This window comes from Lissotriton vulgaris, chromosome 1_1, assembly GCF_964263255.1.
Source record: "Lissotriton vulgaris chromosome 1_1, aLisVul1.2, whole genome shotgun sequence".
In the NCBI taxonomy this organism is placed as follows: Eukaryota; Metazoa; Chordata; class Amphibia; order Caudata; family Salamandridae; genus Lissotriton; species Lissotriton vulgaris.
In genome coordinates, this window is record NC_141685.1 from 1,588,397,747 (window position 1) to 1,588,417,319 (window position 19,573).

At 45.4% G+C, this 19,573-nt stretch overlaps 1 protein-coding gene across 1 annotated transcript in view; it reads left to right on the forward strand.

Annotated features, from left to right (window-relative positions):
- Positions 1-19,573, forward strand: part of CFAP54 (cilia and flagella associated protein 54) — a 2,285,874-nt gene that overhangs the window by 615,861 nt on the left and 1,650,440 nt on the right. The window contains exon 21 of the mRNA XM_086918163.1: positions 5,635-5,814. Coding sequence (XP_086774289.1) covers positions 5,635-5,814 — 180 coding nt within the window. The remainder of the gene's footprint in view (positions 1-5,634; positions 5,815-19,573) is intronic.

Consider the following 19,573-nt stretch of genomic DNA (forward strand, 5'->3'; position numbering starts at 1 on the left):
ATGAAATGAGATGCAAATTTGTTTCCCATGTGTTTCAGTTCCTTTATTTCAGTATTAAGCCTTCTGATTGGCCTTGCTCATGGGAGAGTGGCTGCAAGGTGATTTAATAGTCCGGATGGAAGGTGAGCTGTGTGTGACCTCCTAAGCTTCAGGCTTTTGTATGACATTTCTACACGGCTGCCTGAGCCGTGGGGAGGGGCACCATCCCTGCTACTGGAAAGGGAGGCTGTCATCAGAAACTGCTTTTGGTGAACAAACAGCGCAGTGAGCCATCAATAATGAACTTGCACCAGGCTTCCACACCTTACTCAAAGGATTTAAAATGACAATAATGTCAAAAATATGCAAAATGAAGTGCAGCTCGTTTTTTCAAGGACTACCAATCCCAGTATGCAAAGTGGCTCAAGCACATGAGCAAGGCCAATCAGAAGGCTTAATACTGAAATAAAGGAACTGAAACACATGGGAAACGAATTTGCATCTCATTTCATTTAACTGCCCAGGAAGAAGGGTCTTTGGGACTCGAAACGCTTGGGCAATTGAAAATCACATTGGGAGAGTGGCTGCAAGGTGATTTAATAGTCCGGATGGAAGGTGAGCTGTGTGTGACCTCCTAAGCTTCAGGCTTTTGTATGACATTTCTACACGGCTGCCTGAGCCGTGGGGAGGGGCACCATCCCTGCTACTGGAAAGGGAGGCTGTCATCAGAAACTGCTTTTGGTGAACAAACAGCGCAGTGAGCCATCAATAATGAACTTGCACCAGGCTTCCACACCTTACTCAAAGGATTTAAAATGACAATAATGTCAAAAATATGCAAAATGAAGTGCAGCTCGTTTTTTCAAGGACTACCAATCCCAGTATGCAAAGTGGCTCAAGCACATGAGCAAGGCCAATCAGAAGGCTTAATACTGAAATAAAGGAACTGAAACACATGGGAAACGAATTTGCATCTCATTTCATTTAACTGCCCAGGAAGAAGGGTCTTTGGGACTCGAAACGCGTGGGCAAATGAAAATCACATTGGGAGAGTGGCTGCAAGGTGATTTAATAGTCCGGATGGAAGGTGAGCTGTGTGTGACCTCCTAAGCTTCAGGCTTTTGTATGACATATATATATATATATATATATATATATATATATATATATATATATATATATATATATATATATATATATATATATATATATATATATATATATATATATATCATGCTCCAAAGGTGCCCACAGGCAAGAAGCACTCAAACAGCAGTGCTGCGCTGACGCCTTTTATTTAGGTATGGACAACACCGGCAAAGCAGTCCTTTTAACAGTCTCAAAGAAGCAGCCCAATCAGGGCGTGCAATCAAGGATAAACAGGGAGGAGCCATGACCAGACTGCGCCCTTCTTCACCGCCGGAGCCTCTGAGGAAGAAGTCAAGCACTTCGAAACGCGTCAGGCATAGACGGCGGGACAGCTGTTAAAAGCTGTTGAATGCTTCTTGCCTGTGGGCACTTTTGGAGCATGATATATATATATATATATATATATATATATATATATATATATCCAGGTATCTGCTTGAATCGGTTCTGACCACAGGAATCACGGACCACCACGCAGCATTACGAGTGTCACAGGTAAGTTTATTATCCTTTATACAGGTTTTCTTTGGCACGACCCGTTTCGGGCAGGAACTGCCCTTGATCAAATAGCGGACATGCAGTAATGGTCACCTTTAAATAACAAAACACTCTTTTCTCATTCGTGGAATCACCACGTGACCCAATCATGAATAGTGAAGAAATACTATGGAAAAATGTGCTCTATGTCGACTGGGTTAAAGCACTATTTATCTGCGACTGAAACGCAAATTAAGGCACATCAAAGCATACCAATAATCATATATGCCAGTAACTATTTACATTATCTCCGCATGAATGCGTGGAATTGTGCAAATAAGCAAGCAGCAATAAATTACATCATAATAAAGCACATTCTGCACACATTATTTGACATAAATAACATATTAACTTGCATAAATATGTTAAAATCACTGTAATAAAACCCAGAATAAAAATCTCCATATAAAAAAAAATATATATATCTATATGATAATAAATAAACATTTCTATGTTACATGTGCAAAAATATACGCGGATTTGTGTGCAAATATTGCTGTTTAATTGTGCAAAGTGGTTTCTTTGCATGAATGCAGAACCAATAGTGCAAATGATGCTGCCTCCCTGAGGTCTATTCTAGATGTTACTATGGTATTGTATGTGCAACTGCTGTCATCACTAAGTAAAGCGCTAGTGCTAGGATAATTTGTGGATTTCAGATCAGCCCCACTCCCGGGATTAACCAACTTCTCTTCAATTATCTATATATCTCAACAACCCTAGTCTGAAAAGTGCTGAGTGTTAATGGTGCAGAAAATAGTGCTAGACAGGTGATGTTAAAAACATGTGAGTGAATGTAGTAAAATAGCAGCTAATATTGTAAACCTTCATTTTAAACTTCTGTTTATAATTTATAGGTTCATCACTGTGATTTACTGTAATACCTATGCACAGATAGAGTTCCGTGGTTATGTGTCAAATGGAATATTTTACAGAAAGGTGTGTATATCCTCTCTGTCGTTAAGGCCATTCGGAGACTTGCTCTTCAGATTTAGAATGTATCTTCTTTCTAATTGTCTCAATTCTTTATCTCTATCCCGCCTCTTTTCTGTACCGGTGCCATGTCAATAACAAAGTAGGATAAACAGTTGACATCTCTGTTATGACTGGTCTTAAAATGTCTGGCTACCGGGTAGGCGGGGTCGCAGTTGATGTTGGCATGGATGTGTTGTAGTATTCGCATGTATACTGGGTTCTTGGTGCTACCTACGTATCTGAGCCCGCAGGTACAGGTAAGAACGTAAACGGCATATTCTGTGCGACAGTCAAATTTACCCCTGATTATTTGATCCTGAGCTTTAAAAGGGGTTCTGTACTTGGTGGTATTAGCAACAAAGTTACATGCGCGACATGTTGCACATTTAAGAAAACCATTTTTAACTGGTAGCCACGTTTGAATTCTTGGAACCTCCATGATAGTGTTCTGAGACAACAGTGTGGCCATGTTTTTAGCCCTTCTGAATGTCACACTGAGCTTCTCAGGTAGAAGAATGCTGCGTATTTTACGTTCTCGTCTGCTGTAAGTGGTAATTAGTCTGGGTGCGGCATTACCTTCAATTGTGTCCCCATTATGTTCTGTGATGTTGGGTAGTAAAGCAGATCAAGGTCTCTCATTTGCTTTTAGTATGACCTTGTTAAGGATGTCCTCAATGTACCCTCTGCGTCTCATGCGATCAAGACTTTGCTTGCTACATATGTCAAACTGTTCTGTTGTGCTACAAATGCGTTTAAGCCGTAACATTTCCCCATAGGGGATGCTAGCTATCAAATGTTGCGGGTGTGCACTCGGCGCATGAAGCATAGCATTGCCGGCTGTAGGTTTTCTAAACGCTGTAGTGGTAAGTTTGTTCTCAATTATCTGCACTTGCACATCTAAGAACTCTATCATGGTGGTACTACAATGGGATGTGAAGTGCAAGTTAAAGTCATTAATATTCAACATGTCGACAAATTCCTGGGCACTGTTCATGCTGCCTTTCCATACAATGAAAATATCGTCTATATAACGAAGCCAAGAGACGACCTTTTGGTCAAAGATTTCCTTATGTTCCCTCATGAGGACCTGCCTTTCCCAGAAGCCCACGTGCAACCCCGCGTAGCTCGGGGAAAAACAGGCCCCCATGGCAACTTCTTGTTTCTGCCTGAAAACATTCTTTCCAAATGAAAAGTAGTTATTGTTTAAACACCAAGTGATGAGGGACATGAGCATTCTGTTGTGCATAACATACTCAGCAGGTCGACTGTTCAAGAAATGCTCCACCCCACGTAAACCACATTCATGCCGGATACTAGTGTATAGTGACTCTATGTCTAAAGTCAATAATACTAAATCATTAGTCCAAGTCATATCATCAATGCGTTTCAGAAAATCACCTGCATCCTTTAGATATGAAGGCATAGTTTTTACTAGGTCCTGTAGAAAGAAGTCTACGTATTGACCTACATGTTCCGTCATGCTTCCAATTGCTGATTGGGCGTCCTGGAACAGGGGTAATGCCCCCACGGTCCCTGCCAGCTCACCGCCTCATGGCTTTTCGACAAGGGGAGCTGCTGACATGTAGCTCCCCTTGCCCAAAAGCAATTCTGCTTTGCTTCGTTGATGAGAGAGCAGGTTTTTCTGCACTTGGTTCAAAGAAGCAAAGCAGTGTTTGCTATGGCAAGGCGGGAGCAGTGCTCCCGCCCTGCCATAGAAAACAGCAATGTCCAGGGGTGGGCACCCCAGGCCATTGCAGGAGCTGGCCGTGAAGGGCTCCAGGAGGGAGGCCGCACAGCCCTCCTCCCAACTAATTTAAGCCCTGGGGAGGTGGTGGTCCCTGGGGCTGTGTGAGGGGGCTCGACCTCCCCAAACATTTTTTTTAAGTCAGAGCCCAGGGGAGGTGGCGGTCCCCTGGGCTGTGGGGGGGTGGAATGCCCCTGTGTTTAATTATTAAAGCCCTGGGTGGGGGGAGGAACAAGCCCCCCCCATGCCTTTTCATTTTAATAAAACCCCGGGGAAGTAGCGGTCCCCAGGGCGGCAGGGGTCCCCATGGGCTCCCGCACTATATTATTGCGATTTCCCCTAGGACCAGGCCCACTCGGGGGCTTAAGTAAACGATGCACAGGAGACATCACTTTGTTTTTTTTAAATTTATGCCGGGTTCGTGGATTCAGCGCGAATTCGGCCAATTTTTTTGTAAAAAATGCTTTCTTGGCCTTGTGGGTCCCCGTGGGACCCCCTGAGCAGGCCTAGGAGGTCAGGGTGTTTCTACCCTGTCCCCATTTCTTGTTTTTCACCTTTTTATGACTGTTTTCTTATGACTTGGTACAGGGTCACAAGTTGGCTGCCAAGACATTCTGTTTTGGAGTGTTAGCAGCCAATCAGAATGAAGCTCGTGTTCGGGAGGAGTACCTAATCCTCCTCGGTGCTCAAATATCAATATTTTTCTTTTTTTATTTTCTCAGCAATTACTGAATGGATTTACACCATTTTTAAAAACGCACCCTTTCTAGACAAAGACCTACCTTTTTGCCAAATTTGGTGTAATTCCATTCAGTATAATAGATCTATATACATATATGTATTTATGATTATTTTTTAATTACATGAGGCTGCTGAGATCAATAAAGCTGTTTCTAGGCCACACCTAAAGTGACAGATTTACTTGTCTGTGAGGGAATGTGAAAACCTTTATACCTAAACACCTCTGGGAAATGTTTTTGTTATATATAAATGCATATGTAAATAAAAATGTCTGTTTATCACTTACCGGGAACCATATTAAGACACAGAGTTCTTCCTCATTTTTGCTTCTTATATGCCTTCACTTAGGAACCTAATGCCGCTGGCAATGCACATTTGTACATGCAATGGTGTTTTTGCAAATTCAATATAATTAATTTACAGGTTGTAAATGCTGTTCATGTACAGATAATGCATAATTAAAACTGACGCTGCTGTTTTGCTTGTGTTTGACTATGTCCGTACACTAGGAAGTGCTAGCTCTAATCCACAAAGCTGAAACTGAAGAAAGGGCAGTGTACACGTCATGTATTAAGCATCAATCACCAGGGAACATCGAGAAAAACGCAGTGCCACCTCCTCCTATATTGCTGTCCAGAACCGATTGTTCCATGTTATTTAAGCCTGCTCCTTTTTCGTCAGATGTAAAGGTAATCCATTCATCTTAAAATCTTACATTTAATGTACAAATGTTCTTTCAAATGATTTTGAGTTTCCTTGGAGGTGAAGGTGGTGCTGTCTGTAGCCTCTTAACCATAGCTGTATTGGCAATGTTGTACAGTAAAATGACTACTCTTGATGGAAACAATCTGTCATTGCACTCCTTTGTAGACAACGTCCATATCTGAAAGAGACTATTAGTTATAGATTCCTTACCTTAGAATTACCACCAGCATCAGACTGGATCCGGAGAATTTTTTTCTTAGCAGTACCCCTGCGCGTCGGTAGGTCGCGTCGGTCGATGCCACGTCCGTCAATGCCACGTCCGTCGTCAGTATTGTGGTGGCCGAGATGACGTGCAAGTGTCTACTAGACGCCGACCCTGCGCTCTTACGTCAGTTCTTTCTTTTTTCTCACCTGCCATCGCAGATCCGGAGAGAGCTTGCCCCTTAGTCGCTTTTTGACTAACCTTTTTCTGACTTTTTGTCCACTTCTTTTGAGTCTTCAGACTACTGGTGCACGAGGGATGTCCAGCCGGTTTCAAGCCTTGTGACTCCTGTCAGAAGTTCATGTTGGTTACCGATCCTCAACTCGTGTGTCTTTGGTGCCTGGAGTGCGACCACGACCCGAAGTGGTGCTCCAACTGCCGGACCCTGAACCCGAAGTTTTTGCAGGAGTGGTCCCAAAAGCTTTTGGAGGCCCGGCAGTCCACTCCGTGCCACTCGAGGTCCCTGTCGAGGGGAAGGTCGAGGGACAGGTCGCTGAATCACCACCATTTATTATCAAAGTCTTTGCACTCCTCGGGTAAGTTGAAGCACAAAAAGATGGCGAACAAGCACCATCGCTATTCGCCTTCTCCCTGTCTGTCGGCCGACGTGACGCTGGACCCGGAGCGTCGTTGCACTCCGGCTCCTTCCTCAGAGCCCGTTGGGATGGCTCTGCACTTCCCTCTCTTCCCCAGAGCGTCCCCTGCCCTACTTCATCAGTTTTATGAAGCACTACACAGCATCTTTGGGCAGCCATACTCCCCTGGCGCGCATTCGGGCCCCATAGACTCGGCTGGGGATCCTAGGCCTTCGATACCTGCAGCTCCAGCCCCTACGCCCCAGGGCTCCCATGGATCCAGGTCTGGATCCGGATCGGCGCCGTTAAACCTCACAATACCTTCCCCAGCACTGATTCCAGTGACAACGTCCCCGATGCTGGTTGTGCCCCCAACCGGCGCCGACCCCAGCCTCACCCCCAATATAGAAATGGCGCCGGACCGACGTCGGTACCGGTACCGGCACCGGAGGGTACTTTGGTCCCACTGTTCATACCTACCGCCCTGAGTGGCAGCCAGAGGAGGGTGAGGAGGACTGGGAGGGATCTGTTGACCCTCTAGCAGAGCAACTTGAGGAAACAGACTGGCGAGAGGAGTTGGGTGATGCCGGTGGTTTGGATGCCTCCCCAGACCGTGGTATGCTTTTTTCCCCTACCGTGGCTAGAGAAGAGGAAGCTTCCTACGCTGTGTTGTTGCGTAAGGCTGCTGAGGCCTCGGGCCTTGCGCTTCCTACGGTGCTGTCAGGACTAAACTCCTGACGGAGGTGCTTCAGCTGGTAGCAGCCTCTTCGGAGCCCCAGCTGCCTTCTAGCGAGGCCCTCATGGACAACCTTCTGGGCACTTGGTCCAAGCCCAGCACAGGGGGCCCTGGAGAAGGGTTGATTTCCCAATGCCACTTCCCGGCCCCGGGCGACCCACTTTTCCTCTCCTACCCTGGGGAGCTTGGTGGTCCAAGCTTCATCCTCAAAGGGCGCATTCCCTACTGCTCCTGCTGATAGGGAATCCAAGAAGCTGGACCATCTTGGGAAGATGTTTTCTTCCGCCATCTTAGGGCGGTGGTCGTTGAACACTGTATGTCTCTTGGGCCTTTGCACACACACTCTGTGGGATACGGTTGTGCAAGTGTTGCCGCAGTGCCTGGAGGAGGCCTGGGCCATGCTCACCCACACTGTTGCTGAGGGTCGTGACGCAGTGAAGTTCACCATCCCGTGTGAGCTGGATAGAACGGTTTCCATGTTGGTAGCCCTAAGGTGCTATGCCTTGCTGAGAATGTCTGGCTTCTTGAGGGATGTCCAATCTACCCTTTTGGACATGCCCTTTGATGACCGTCGCCTGTTTGGTGACAAGGCACACAGCGCCCTCGAGCATTTCAAGGACTCTGGGGCTACAACCAGATCCTTTGGCCTTGCAGCAACTTCTTGGGCCATGCAGTCTGCCTTTCGCCCCTTTCGTGGCAACGGAAGGGGTGTCCTATCATGTTCCACCCAGAGCCACAGGGCTGTGCAAGCTACCCAGCCTCTGCGTGGCCAGGGACGTAGGACCCATTTTCTTGGGTCTAGGGGCCAGCGGGCCGGCCAGTCCACTAACGCCTCCCCTGCAGCAGCCTCCAAACCTTCATAATCCAACCTTTTAGGGCCATCAGTTCTCGGTGGGCAGCAGGATTCGCCATCACCTCCCCCACTGGCACAACATCACGTCGGACAGGTGGGTTTTGCAAATAGTCAGAAGGGGTTACTCCCTCCCCTTTGAGACTACTCCTCCCTCCATGCCACCTACTTTCCATCGCATGTCAGTGGATCATTTGGCCCTTCTCCGTCAGGTAGTTTTGGCTCTCTTGGCCTAGGGAGCTATCAAACGCGTCCCTGTGCCAGAAGTAGGTTGTGGCTCCCACTCCCACTACTTCCTGGTACCCAAGAAGGACAAAGGCCTGCATCATATCTTAGACCTCAGGGACATCAACCGCTTCCTCCGGAAGGAGAAATTCAAGATGTTGACCTTGGCTCAGGTCTTATCTGCCCTCGACCCTGGAGACTGGATGGAAGCGCTAGACTCTTACTTTCACATCCCTGTCTTGCCTGCCCACCGGCGTTACCTACGGTTCACGGTAGGCCACAAGCACTTTCAGTTTACCGTGCTCCCCTTTGGCCTAACCAGCACTCCTCGGGTGTTCATTAAAGTGATGGCGGTGGTTGCAGCTCATCAGCGCCGATCAGGGGTTGCAGTCTTCCCCTATCTTGATGATTGACTGTTGAAGGCGGGCTCGCCCCAGGCTGTCGTCTCCCACTTCCAGACTACGGCAGACCTCCTGCATTTGCTGGGGTTCACTATCAACATTCCAAAGTTGCACCTGATTCCCTCTCAACAGCTCCTTTTCATCAGAGCAGTTCTAGATACAGCACAGTTTCGGCTTATCCTACTGAGCAGCAAGTCTGGTATAGTCGGGCTATGATACCGACGGTTCAGCCTCTATTCTGGATTTTGGTGAGAGACCCGTGAGGCTGCTGGGCCTCATGGTCTCCTGCATCCTGCTGTTGGATCATGCCAGATGGAATATGCAGGCTCTGCAGTGGGACCTTAAGTTCCAGTGGGCGCAGCATCAGGTTAATGTTTCGGATGTCGTCCAGATCTCGGAGGAGACTGCAAGTTAGTTGCAGTGGTGGATCATGAACCAGGATTGGGTCAACGGCAGATCCCTCTTCCTTTCCCAACCAGAGTTCAAAGTAGTGAAGGATACGTCCCTCCTGGGATGGGGCAACCACATGGAAAAGGGGTCTCTGGTCTCTGGTCTCTGGTGGAATCCAGGCTCCACATCAACCTTCTGGAGCTCTGGGCTGTTTGTCTTGCACTGAAAGCATTCCTTCCTTCTGTCAAAGGAAGAGTAGTGCAGGTGTTCACGGACATGTGGCACTGCAACAAGCAGGGCGGGGTGGGGTCGTGGACCCTATGCCAAGAGGCTCTTCGCCTTTGGACATAGCTGGAACATCAGGTCATGACCCTGGTGGTTCAACACCTGGCAGGTCCTCTGAACGTCAGGGCAGACAAACTTAGCTGCCGGTGCATGATGGATCACAAATGGTGTTTTCACTCGGAGGTGGTGCAAGGTGTCTTTCAGTAGTGGGGGGAGCCTTGGTTAGATCTATTTGCCACCACAGAGAACACGCAATGTCAGTAGTTCTGCTTGTTGGAGTTTCCTAGGCGGCACAGGCTTGGCGACGCCTTTCATTGCGAGTGGAATTGCGGCCTCTTGTATGCCTTTCCGCCTGTACCACTTCTGCCCAGAGTGCTGAAGAAGATCAAATGTGATTGTGCCCAAGTCATTCTTGTGGTTCCGGACTGGGCAGGAAAAGTCTGGTACCTCGAGCTCTTGAGCATGGCCATCGCTCCTCCGATCCGACTGTCTCTTCAGGAGGATCTTTTGTCGCAGCATCAGGGACGGTCCTCCACCCGAACCTGTCCAGCCTCCACCTCCTTGCATGGAGATTGAGCGGCGACAGTTGACAGCTTTTGACTTTCCTCCTGAAGTCTGGTATGTCATCTTGGCAACCAGGCTTCCCTCCACTAAAACGGTATACGCCTGCAGATGGAACAAATTTGTGACATGGTGCACAGTAAAGGCTGTGGATCCCCTTTTTGCCACTATTCCAGAGGTTCTCCTCTTCATTCTTTCTTTGGCCCAGCAGGGCTCTTCTCTGGGCACTCTTAAAGGCTATCTTTCTGCTATTTCGGCCTATCTTCGCCTTCCTGATCAACCTTCTCTTTTCTATTGTTAACAACTTTCTGAGGGCATTGCTGATCTTTTTCCTCCTTCTCCCTTTGTAATGCCCCAGTGGGACTTAAATCTTGTCCTCACTTATCTTATGTTTGCTCTCTTTGAGTCACTACATAATTGTCCTGTTCGTCCCTTACTTTGAAGACTGCTTTCTTGCTTGCCATCACCTCTGCTCGCAGGGTGAGTGAGCTTCATGCCTAATCTTCCAAACCTCCTTTTCTTGCGGTTCATCCGGACAAAGTAGTCCTCCGTACTAGGCCTTCGTTTCTGCATAAAGTGGTTACCTCTTTCCACAAAGGTCAGACCATCACATTGTCTAACTTCTTCCTGCACCCTTTCAAAGAAGAGGAGAGACTCCACCATCTGGACCCAAAACGTGCGCTGTCGTTATACCTTGACCACACTAAAGATTTCCGGGTGGACAATCAACTATTCGTAGGTTATGTGGGCGCCAAGAAAGGTCGAGAAGTGCACAAACTAAAGAATCTTATCATCTGCAATAGCGAAAATGTCATTTACCTAATCAAATCCCCCTGTACCCTCTTCTATGTGGGAATCACAACGAGGAAGATTAAAATAAGAATCAATGAGCATCGAAGCACAATCAAATGCAAAAGGAATAACACCAAAATGACACGTCATTACCTTGAAAAAGGCCATGGAGACGGGGATCTGGAATGGGTTGTCTTCGAGAAAATGAACTCAAGCATCCCTAACATACAAACAAGACTTCTCACTTGGGAACAATGCTGGGTCTATCCCCTCAAATCATGTGAAACTGGCCCTAACGATGACATCCCATGGTTACAAATTGGTTAAACCAATCAAACTGTATCACAAATACATCTTTCACAAATCTGTACACAACAGATGGCTTGTGTACGGCACTCCCATACATAATAGAAGGCAATGTTCAACTAAAACATCTAAGAGATCTTTCAAGTCGACAAGGATATGTATTCACATGCACTGACTCTTAAACATCTTTTTTCCATTGGCCATACATGCTTGAGAACCACTGGGGACATCCGTCATATCCATGATCCTACTATGGCCTGTATGATTATTAGCCTTTAATTGTCAGCCGCCCTTGAGACTTGCCAATAACGATCTCAAGTGTTAGGCTTCTAATTTTGCGTAATTTTTGACTAAATGTTCCTGTAGCTCCCCATACTAGATGTATTTCACTGAGCATCATGACCCTTTGAGTCTTCGCTGTTTTCCCCGAACTTTCATAATCTATTACTGCTGACCCGGGACTCAGGCTCTTGTTCCTCCTTTGCTGTGCAAACTATAGCGCACATGCGCACAATGGCACTGAGCTGAAAACTCTGAAAAAATCCATTGTGCATGAGCGCTCCCAACCACGCTCTGATCTTCAGAGGTGTCTCTGTCTTTAGGCTACTCGTCAACCGCAATCAAACAACTGACCACGGGACGCGATAACCAGGCAGCCCATTTAGGACAGTGGATGGCAAACTATAAATTTAAGCGCTGCACACCGCCCAGGCAATGTTTCAGACATCAGATATGGAATGCCCATTAAGTTAACACAGCCTGTGCCTATTTCTCACTCAATTAACCAGTGATTACCACAGCTGGACACCTATATAAAACAAATGCCAGCGCTCACTCCGCAACCAGTGGGGAAGAGGCGAGGACGGTTTGTAGGAGTACCACGAGGGATGCGCCTTGAGGCAGTAAGGGTGTGATTGCAGTGTATGCTTGGAAATCGAAGTTGCTCAAACACTAGAACTCGTTTTCAGAGTCTTGTATAGATGTGTGTGCAAGCTACAATGCGATATTATTTTACTTTTTCACTTAAAAATCTCTCCCTTACTCTGTTTCCAGAGTGTGACTACAGGGGTCCCTCATTCCCATGGGACACCTCAACCCCTAAACTGGGATAAGATTGTGAGCTGGACTCAGTTTTAGTTTACATGTGCACCACGTTTACAGTGACACGTGTGTTCACATCCACATGTATAATAATGTTTACCTGCATAGTGCCTGTCTGATTCTTCGTCTTTTTGTCACTTTGTTAACCTTTATTTTACAGGTTTCAAGTTCTTTTAAGTAGAGTTTGGCATAGGTAGTCCTACCTGTGGATATATTGTAGTCTTTAGAAACTAGATAGGAGCCCTTACATCTCGTCCTGATGAATGCCATGGACCCTCCTGGCCAAATGAGCAAAAATATGTAGATGACATTGATGGGGATGGGTTACTAAACCGTCAGGTCCCCACACCCTTGTTTTTAATATTAAGCACTTTTCTCCACTTTAGAATCCGACACCAATTCATGGTAGCTTCTTTTTGTGTGTACTTGTTGTATTTGGAGGCCAGCTCACCCTGAATACTCTGTAGCCTCTTGTTTCCTTCCCTAGCAATCACTAGGGTTTATTGGGTGTATATATACAGTGCACAAATGTACCATATCTCAATGGGTTGTCCTATGCATCAAGATCTGCTATTATTTAGCTAAAAAGGAACCTCCAATAGGACTGCCGCCCACTCTACCAGGGCGACGGCGGCTACTACTACTTGAGATGTGGTGTTCACCTACTTGACATCTGCCAGGCAGCCACATGGGCATCTTAGCACACGTTTACAAAGCATCTCTACCTGCACAGTCAAGTCTGGAGACAACTTTTTCAGCTGTTCTGTTCTCCAAGACTTCCTGGTGTGAACTTAGTTGCCAGGCACACCTCCGGGGTTGGTATTGCTGGGGTATCTATTCTAAGGTAAGGAATCTATAACTAATAGTCTCTTTCAGATGAACAAGTTGCTCACCTTCGGTAATGATGTATCTGTAAGAGACATATATTAGTTATAGATTCCTTACTGCCTCACCCATCCTCCCCGTTCTGCAAACTGACTTCTAGGGATACGGACTCCCTTGCAGGGCCATAGTTTTGTGCACCAGTGGTCAGTGTCTTGCATGGCTCTGCGCATCTGGCGTGGAAAGTCGTGTCAGAAATGACACCAGCGTGCAGGGGCGGCGTCTAAGTAGACATTGCAACGTCATATCTTGTGACCACGATGCCGAATACTGATGTGGAATCGACCTACTCCATCTACTAACGCTCAGGGGTACTGCTAAGAATAAACTTTCTCCGGATACAGTCTTAGAGATACATCGTTACCGAAGGTAAGTAACTTTTCATCCTGCTGTAGCTTTTTTTATTGACAATTCTTTATTTGTGTTTTGCATTACCATTTTGTATCAAACAGATATAGGAATGAGAGCAAAAGTAAAAGTGTAGGAGCAGATCCGTACCCCAAAAAGGGACCTAATTCGGTTTTCCCACAGTTTACTGGATCGGAGATGCTTTTAAACCTCAATTTCATGAGGCAAAGTGTTTCCATGTCTGATAGAGGCATCTAGTCACAGATTCCTTATCTTAGATTTCTCTCCAGGCGCCAGACTAGATCCAGAAATTGATAATAGCCTTACCTCTGTGCACCGTTAGAGGGGGTTGAGCTACTCCTTTGCAACATGTTCCTCCAGATGTGACATTGAGCCCTTCCCTCACACGATGATGCCAGTTTCTTTTCTTCCATTCTTACTACACTGATTTGGTAGTGGTTCAGCCTACTTAGACATTTTTGTCGATGGAACAGTGTGCCTTCTACCTCTGTTTTTAGGTTTCAAACCTGTGGGTCCTCTGGACGACAAGTGTCGGCCACAGACCCTAACTCTATTTGTATGTGGTGCTTGGGGGAGCAACATGAATCTTTGGAGTGCGACACTTGTTGCCAACTTCGATCTAAGGCACTGCAGGAACATCAGATGAAGCTCCTAGTGGCGTGGCTGTCCCAGCCTTCCAAGACTTACTGTCAGCCTCGGTCTCCTTCTCGGGTCCATTTGCAGGCCCGCTCCAGGAGCCATTCCTGTGTACGTTGCTCTCCATCGATAAGGCTAGCAAAGTCATGCCATCTCCTGACTTTACTGCCTAAAGCCTCTTACCTTTTCTCCACCCAATCTTCTCTGGAGGAGTCGATAGGAGAGTCCACCCCACGCCTCCATACATATCCTAGAGCTGGGTCGACTATCAGCCAATGTGACAATATTCTAATTCTCTTCAGCCTTTTTTTGTGTCTTCACCTTCCCCTGGAGCGCCTTTGGGCCATAAGGAAATGCGAAGTGCCTTGACTGTGTCCATGCTGGTGGGTTCGCCCTGGCTTCAGTAAGCCCTTCTAATTGCATTATCAAATCTCTTTTGGTGCTGGTGCATGGCCCTTTGGGGTTTCCACATTTGGTGCCGGTATCCAATTTGTCAACGCCAGCGGTGCAGATCAACGCCTCATCACTTTTCTTTCCCGATGCCGCTTTGGCACTGCTCCGCATTGGGTGTGATGCCAATGGTGACGCCTAGCTCAGGCACCATCACTTTACTCTCTGTGGAGCCCCCTCCTGTTTTTTCTTCTGAGATACATGATTTTGGAGGTGATGGGGAAGAGTTTGTGTTTCTGCACCTCATGTCTGACACTGACCATCCTTCCTTGCAGGAAGATTAGCTGACTAAGCTGGTTGAAACAAGTGACTTAGAGTCTGGCCTCTTTTCACCCTCTAGCCTGGCCTCAGAGGCAAGCTCAGCCTTGGCTGACATGCTGAGGCCTCTTTCTGTGGTTTCGGATATGGCACTTTCTTCTGTGGAAATGACTACTAATATATATATATATATATATATATTGCTTTCCATTGTATGGATTATGTATACTAATTGTACCACAACCATGCAGGGGCCATTGCCCATCTATGGGCTGAACCTTTACTAAATGTACAATAATGATTTGCATTAAGAACACAGTTAACACTGTAAGATGGCCGCCCCTATTCTGTTTGTGGTGTAAGTCCCCTGTCTATGTTGATGTCCAAAATGATGTGGGTTTGGCTCTTAAAAACATGTTGACACTAAACGCAGTGTAACACACACTGACTAAGGCAGCACGCCGAAATGTGTCTGTGTGTGCTGTCTTATGCTTTCGCTGAAAACTGAGAGGAATTGGAGCGTTTTATATATATATATATATATATATGTATATATTACCTACTGGCGGTTGCCAGTAGGTAGTTATAGTTAGGATTTTTTTCAATGTTAAATCTCAAAATTCTATTTGGAATAACCTTGGCGCCGGTTGACGAATCTGCCTGCAAATTTCCTCAAAATGGCCTCGCGGCGCCCCGTTCCTTCCCTGAAAGTTTGGGGGGGATTCGCCAAGCGGGGTCCAAGATGAAAGGGGGGTCCCAAAACGTGTTTTCTCCATGTTGATTTCCATAGGGCGGTCAACCTCACTTTTAGCCCGAACGGCTGAATGGTTTTCCACCAAACTTGGCAAAATTGTAGGGACTGGTAGCCCGATGTGCCTTTGCTATGTCTCAAGATATGTGCTTCAGTGGATTTTGAGTAATTTAGGTTAAAAAAAAAATATATATCTATAGGCGCGCCCCAGTGCGCGCACCGGGGAGCGCACCAGGCGCGACACGCGACTTGCGCCCGGAAAGCTGATTGGCTCTCGGGTGTCTGTAAACATTCTAAACAGTCCAGAGTGGCCGCCATCTTGTCTCTCGGTAAAATCGAGACACAAGAGGTGGCAAAAATAAAGGGGGGAATTGACCATAAGGGGGCAGGGTAGACCCCCCTGACCCACTAGGTTTGATGTGGGGGCAATACATTTTTTTTTCGATTTGCGCGGGGGGAGCGCCCGGTACGCGCACCGGGGAGCGGACCGGGGAGCGTACCATGGGAAAAAAAGAATGACAGAGTTTTTAAAAAATGTAGCATTTTTTTTATAAATTGGAGGTAGCTCTAAAAAACTGTTTTTTTCCTTCTTTTTTAGTTTTTAATTTTTTTTTACTTTTTCCGAACATTTTTAAATTTTTTGGTATTTTTTTCAGAACAAAATCAAAACTAGGGAATGCAAAACTGCTCAACAGGAGCAAAAATAAAAGGGGAAAAATTAGGGCTGAGGGGCGTAGCGGTGTTCCTCCCTCTTTCGAACAATCAGGTCAACGCTCTGCTCTCCATAACATAGCAGTTGGTCACACTGCTTACAACGAAATGTAATATCAGCAAAAACAGGCTGAATATTTTGGGTCATCAAAGCTGGTCTTCCTCTCACCGATGATGTTGAAGCTCCGGTGGAAGTGGAGGGGCAATCGGGTGGTGGATTGCGAGCCAGGGCCCTGGTGCTCTCCCATGCAAAATTAATCGGGTGCTTCCTCTCATCATGCGTGAGTAATGTTGCATTGCCAAAACTATATTTCCGGGTGGGATTTCCACGTGAGAGAACAGTGTCACAAATTTTACACGTGACTTTTGCTGCATTGCATTTTTTCTCCCCCTCTGGAAAAGAGAAAAACTTCCAAATGAAGTGGTCCTTCACTTTTCTCTGTGGGGGACCTCAGGCAGGAATCCATCTGAAGAGTCTGAGGACTGGTCCTGGGAAGGGTTCTGGGAACCAGACATGGTTAAATTTTTTGCAGGAACAGACAAGAGGTGTTGTCTCAGCAAAAGCAAACAGGTTGTGAGGGAAATGGGTGGGGTGTTTCCCTACTTGTGAAAAAAACTGTTATTAACCAATGAAAAGTGTTATTTTCAGGTCACATGACCCGACGCGCTTACGCTACGCGCCCCGGGGCGCGCCCAGGGGCTCGTCGCATAAGCGCGTTGCACGATCGTATTCGCTCGAGTGCTTCCGGGTGCGCTTACGCCGTGCGTTTCACGCGAATGCGGCTACGCGATACGTCACGATCATGAGATTGGCGCTTACGGGACGCTCCCCGGTGCGCACCCCGGGGCGCTTCATAGAACTACGCTTTCCGGGGCGCTCACCGGGCCGCGCACCGGGAGCGCTCCAAGGCAAAAAAAAAAATGAAAAAAAAATATATACAAAAAAAAATGTGGGCCAAATTGTAGGGACTGGTAGCTTGATCTGCCTTTGCTATGTCTCAAGATATATGCACAAGTGGTTTTTACCAAAATTAACTTTGAAAAAAATATATATTGGCCTACATTGGGCTATATATTTGTTAGAGCCCAAATGTAGCCCAATGTAGCCCAATGTAGCCCAAAGATGGCCTCCAGAGACAAAAAAACCAAATGTAGCCCAAATATCAGCCAAATGTAGACCAAATATAGCCCAATGACAGAATGTCCCAGAGTTTTCTAAAGAACAACTAGAGCGCTAACAGTCTTACATATAAACTGAGACTTATAGTTAGGAATTAGCATTTAAAAAACCTTTGAAATTCACTGAAAAAACCATAAGTTTCAAACCAGTTATAGTTAGGAATTAGCATTTAAAAAACCTATTAAATTCACAGAAAAAAACAGAGGTTTCACACCATTTATAGTTAGCTGGAAATTTTACTGACATAAAACCATTGAAATTCCCACGTTATAGTTAGTTGGACTCACTATAACTTGCGCGTGTAATGCACTGCTGATGACATCACATATTACATCACTCATGACATGGTCAGTGACATCACTCATGACATCACTGATGACACCATCCAGTGAATGTGTGTCTTTCTGAAAAATAAACATGTTTTATATATGAATATGTAAAGGTCGATGGAAGAATAAATGTTTCAATAAGTGTTTTAATGGATGTTTTAAAAAAAAAAATGATTGGTTAACTGGCTTATTAAGTGTATCATAGTGAATACATATATTAGCGAGTATTGTTTAAATATTTAAATGTTTGTATCAGTGTTTCACTTTGTGTATAAGTGGCTGCATGGGTTGGTGAGTAGCTACATGTGTGTGTATATGGGTTATTAGAAGTTTTTTTAGTATCAGTATAAGTGTCTGTATGATTTGGTGGGGGTGTTACTTAGCACATAGATGCATCAATGACTGACTCACTGTTTGTATGTGTTTTGAAGACAGCATATGTGCCGGACTGTATGGGTGGATGAGTGTGTATATGTGTGTGTTAGTGAGTGAATGACTGTCTCACTAGTGTCTTTATCAGTAACGACATATGTTTTAATCTAGTATATGTGAGTATTGATGTTTATAAGTGAGTATATGTGAGATTGTAAGAGTTCCTGTTTAAATAAGTATGTGTTTCTATAAGTGATTGTTTAAGAGAGTAAGTATGTGTAAGTTTCCTTAGAAGTAAGGTGGTAGTGTGTGTATAGCTGTATATGCAAAAAAATGGATGTTCAATAGTTTATTTGCATGTGTGAGTATGTGTGTGATCAACTTTTGGAAGACTGTCGATGTGTAACAGGATATATAGGTGTATCACTACATATGATGAGTGAGTATATGTCTGAGTGACTATATAGAACTGTTGGTGAATGTGTATATAAATGGTGGAATTACTGAATTGGTTGTTGTAACTGGTATAGGTATCTCCACTTTTTTGAAAATGTTAGTTTCTATTTTCGAATATTTGTTTTAAGGGTTACTTTACAGTGAAAGGAGGTCAGCCACTTTGTCACAAGGACAGTGTCATCAGTGATGTCATGAGTGATGTCACTGACCATGTCCTGAGTGATGTAACATGTGATGTCATCAGCAGTGCATTACACGCGCAAGTTATAGTGAGTCCAACTAACTATAACGTGGGAATTTCAATAGTTTTATGTCAGTAAAATTTCCAGCTAACTATAACTGGTGTGAAACCTCTGTTTTTTTCTGTGAATATATATATATATATATATATATATATATATATATATATATACTCATGACATCACTGATGACACCATCCTTGTGACAGAGTGACGGACCTCCTTTCAGTGATTATGTGCGGGAGTAACTTTTGGATGACTGTTGGTGTGTAACAGGATGTATAGGTGTTTCACTACATATGATGAGTGAATATATGTATGAGTGACTATATAGAACTGTTGGTGAATGAGTGGATGTGTATATAGATGGTGGTATTACTGAATTGGTTGTTGAAACTGGTATGGGTATCTCTATTTTTCTGAAAATGTTAGATTCTATTTTTGAATATGTGTTTCAAGGGTTACATTACACTGAAAGGAGGTCTGTCACTCTGTCACAAGGATGGTGTCATCAGTGATGTCATGAGTGATGTCACTGACCATGTCATGAGTGATGTAATATGTGACCTCATCAGCAGTGCATTGCAGGCGCGCTTGTTATAGTGAGTCCAACTAAGTATAACGTT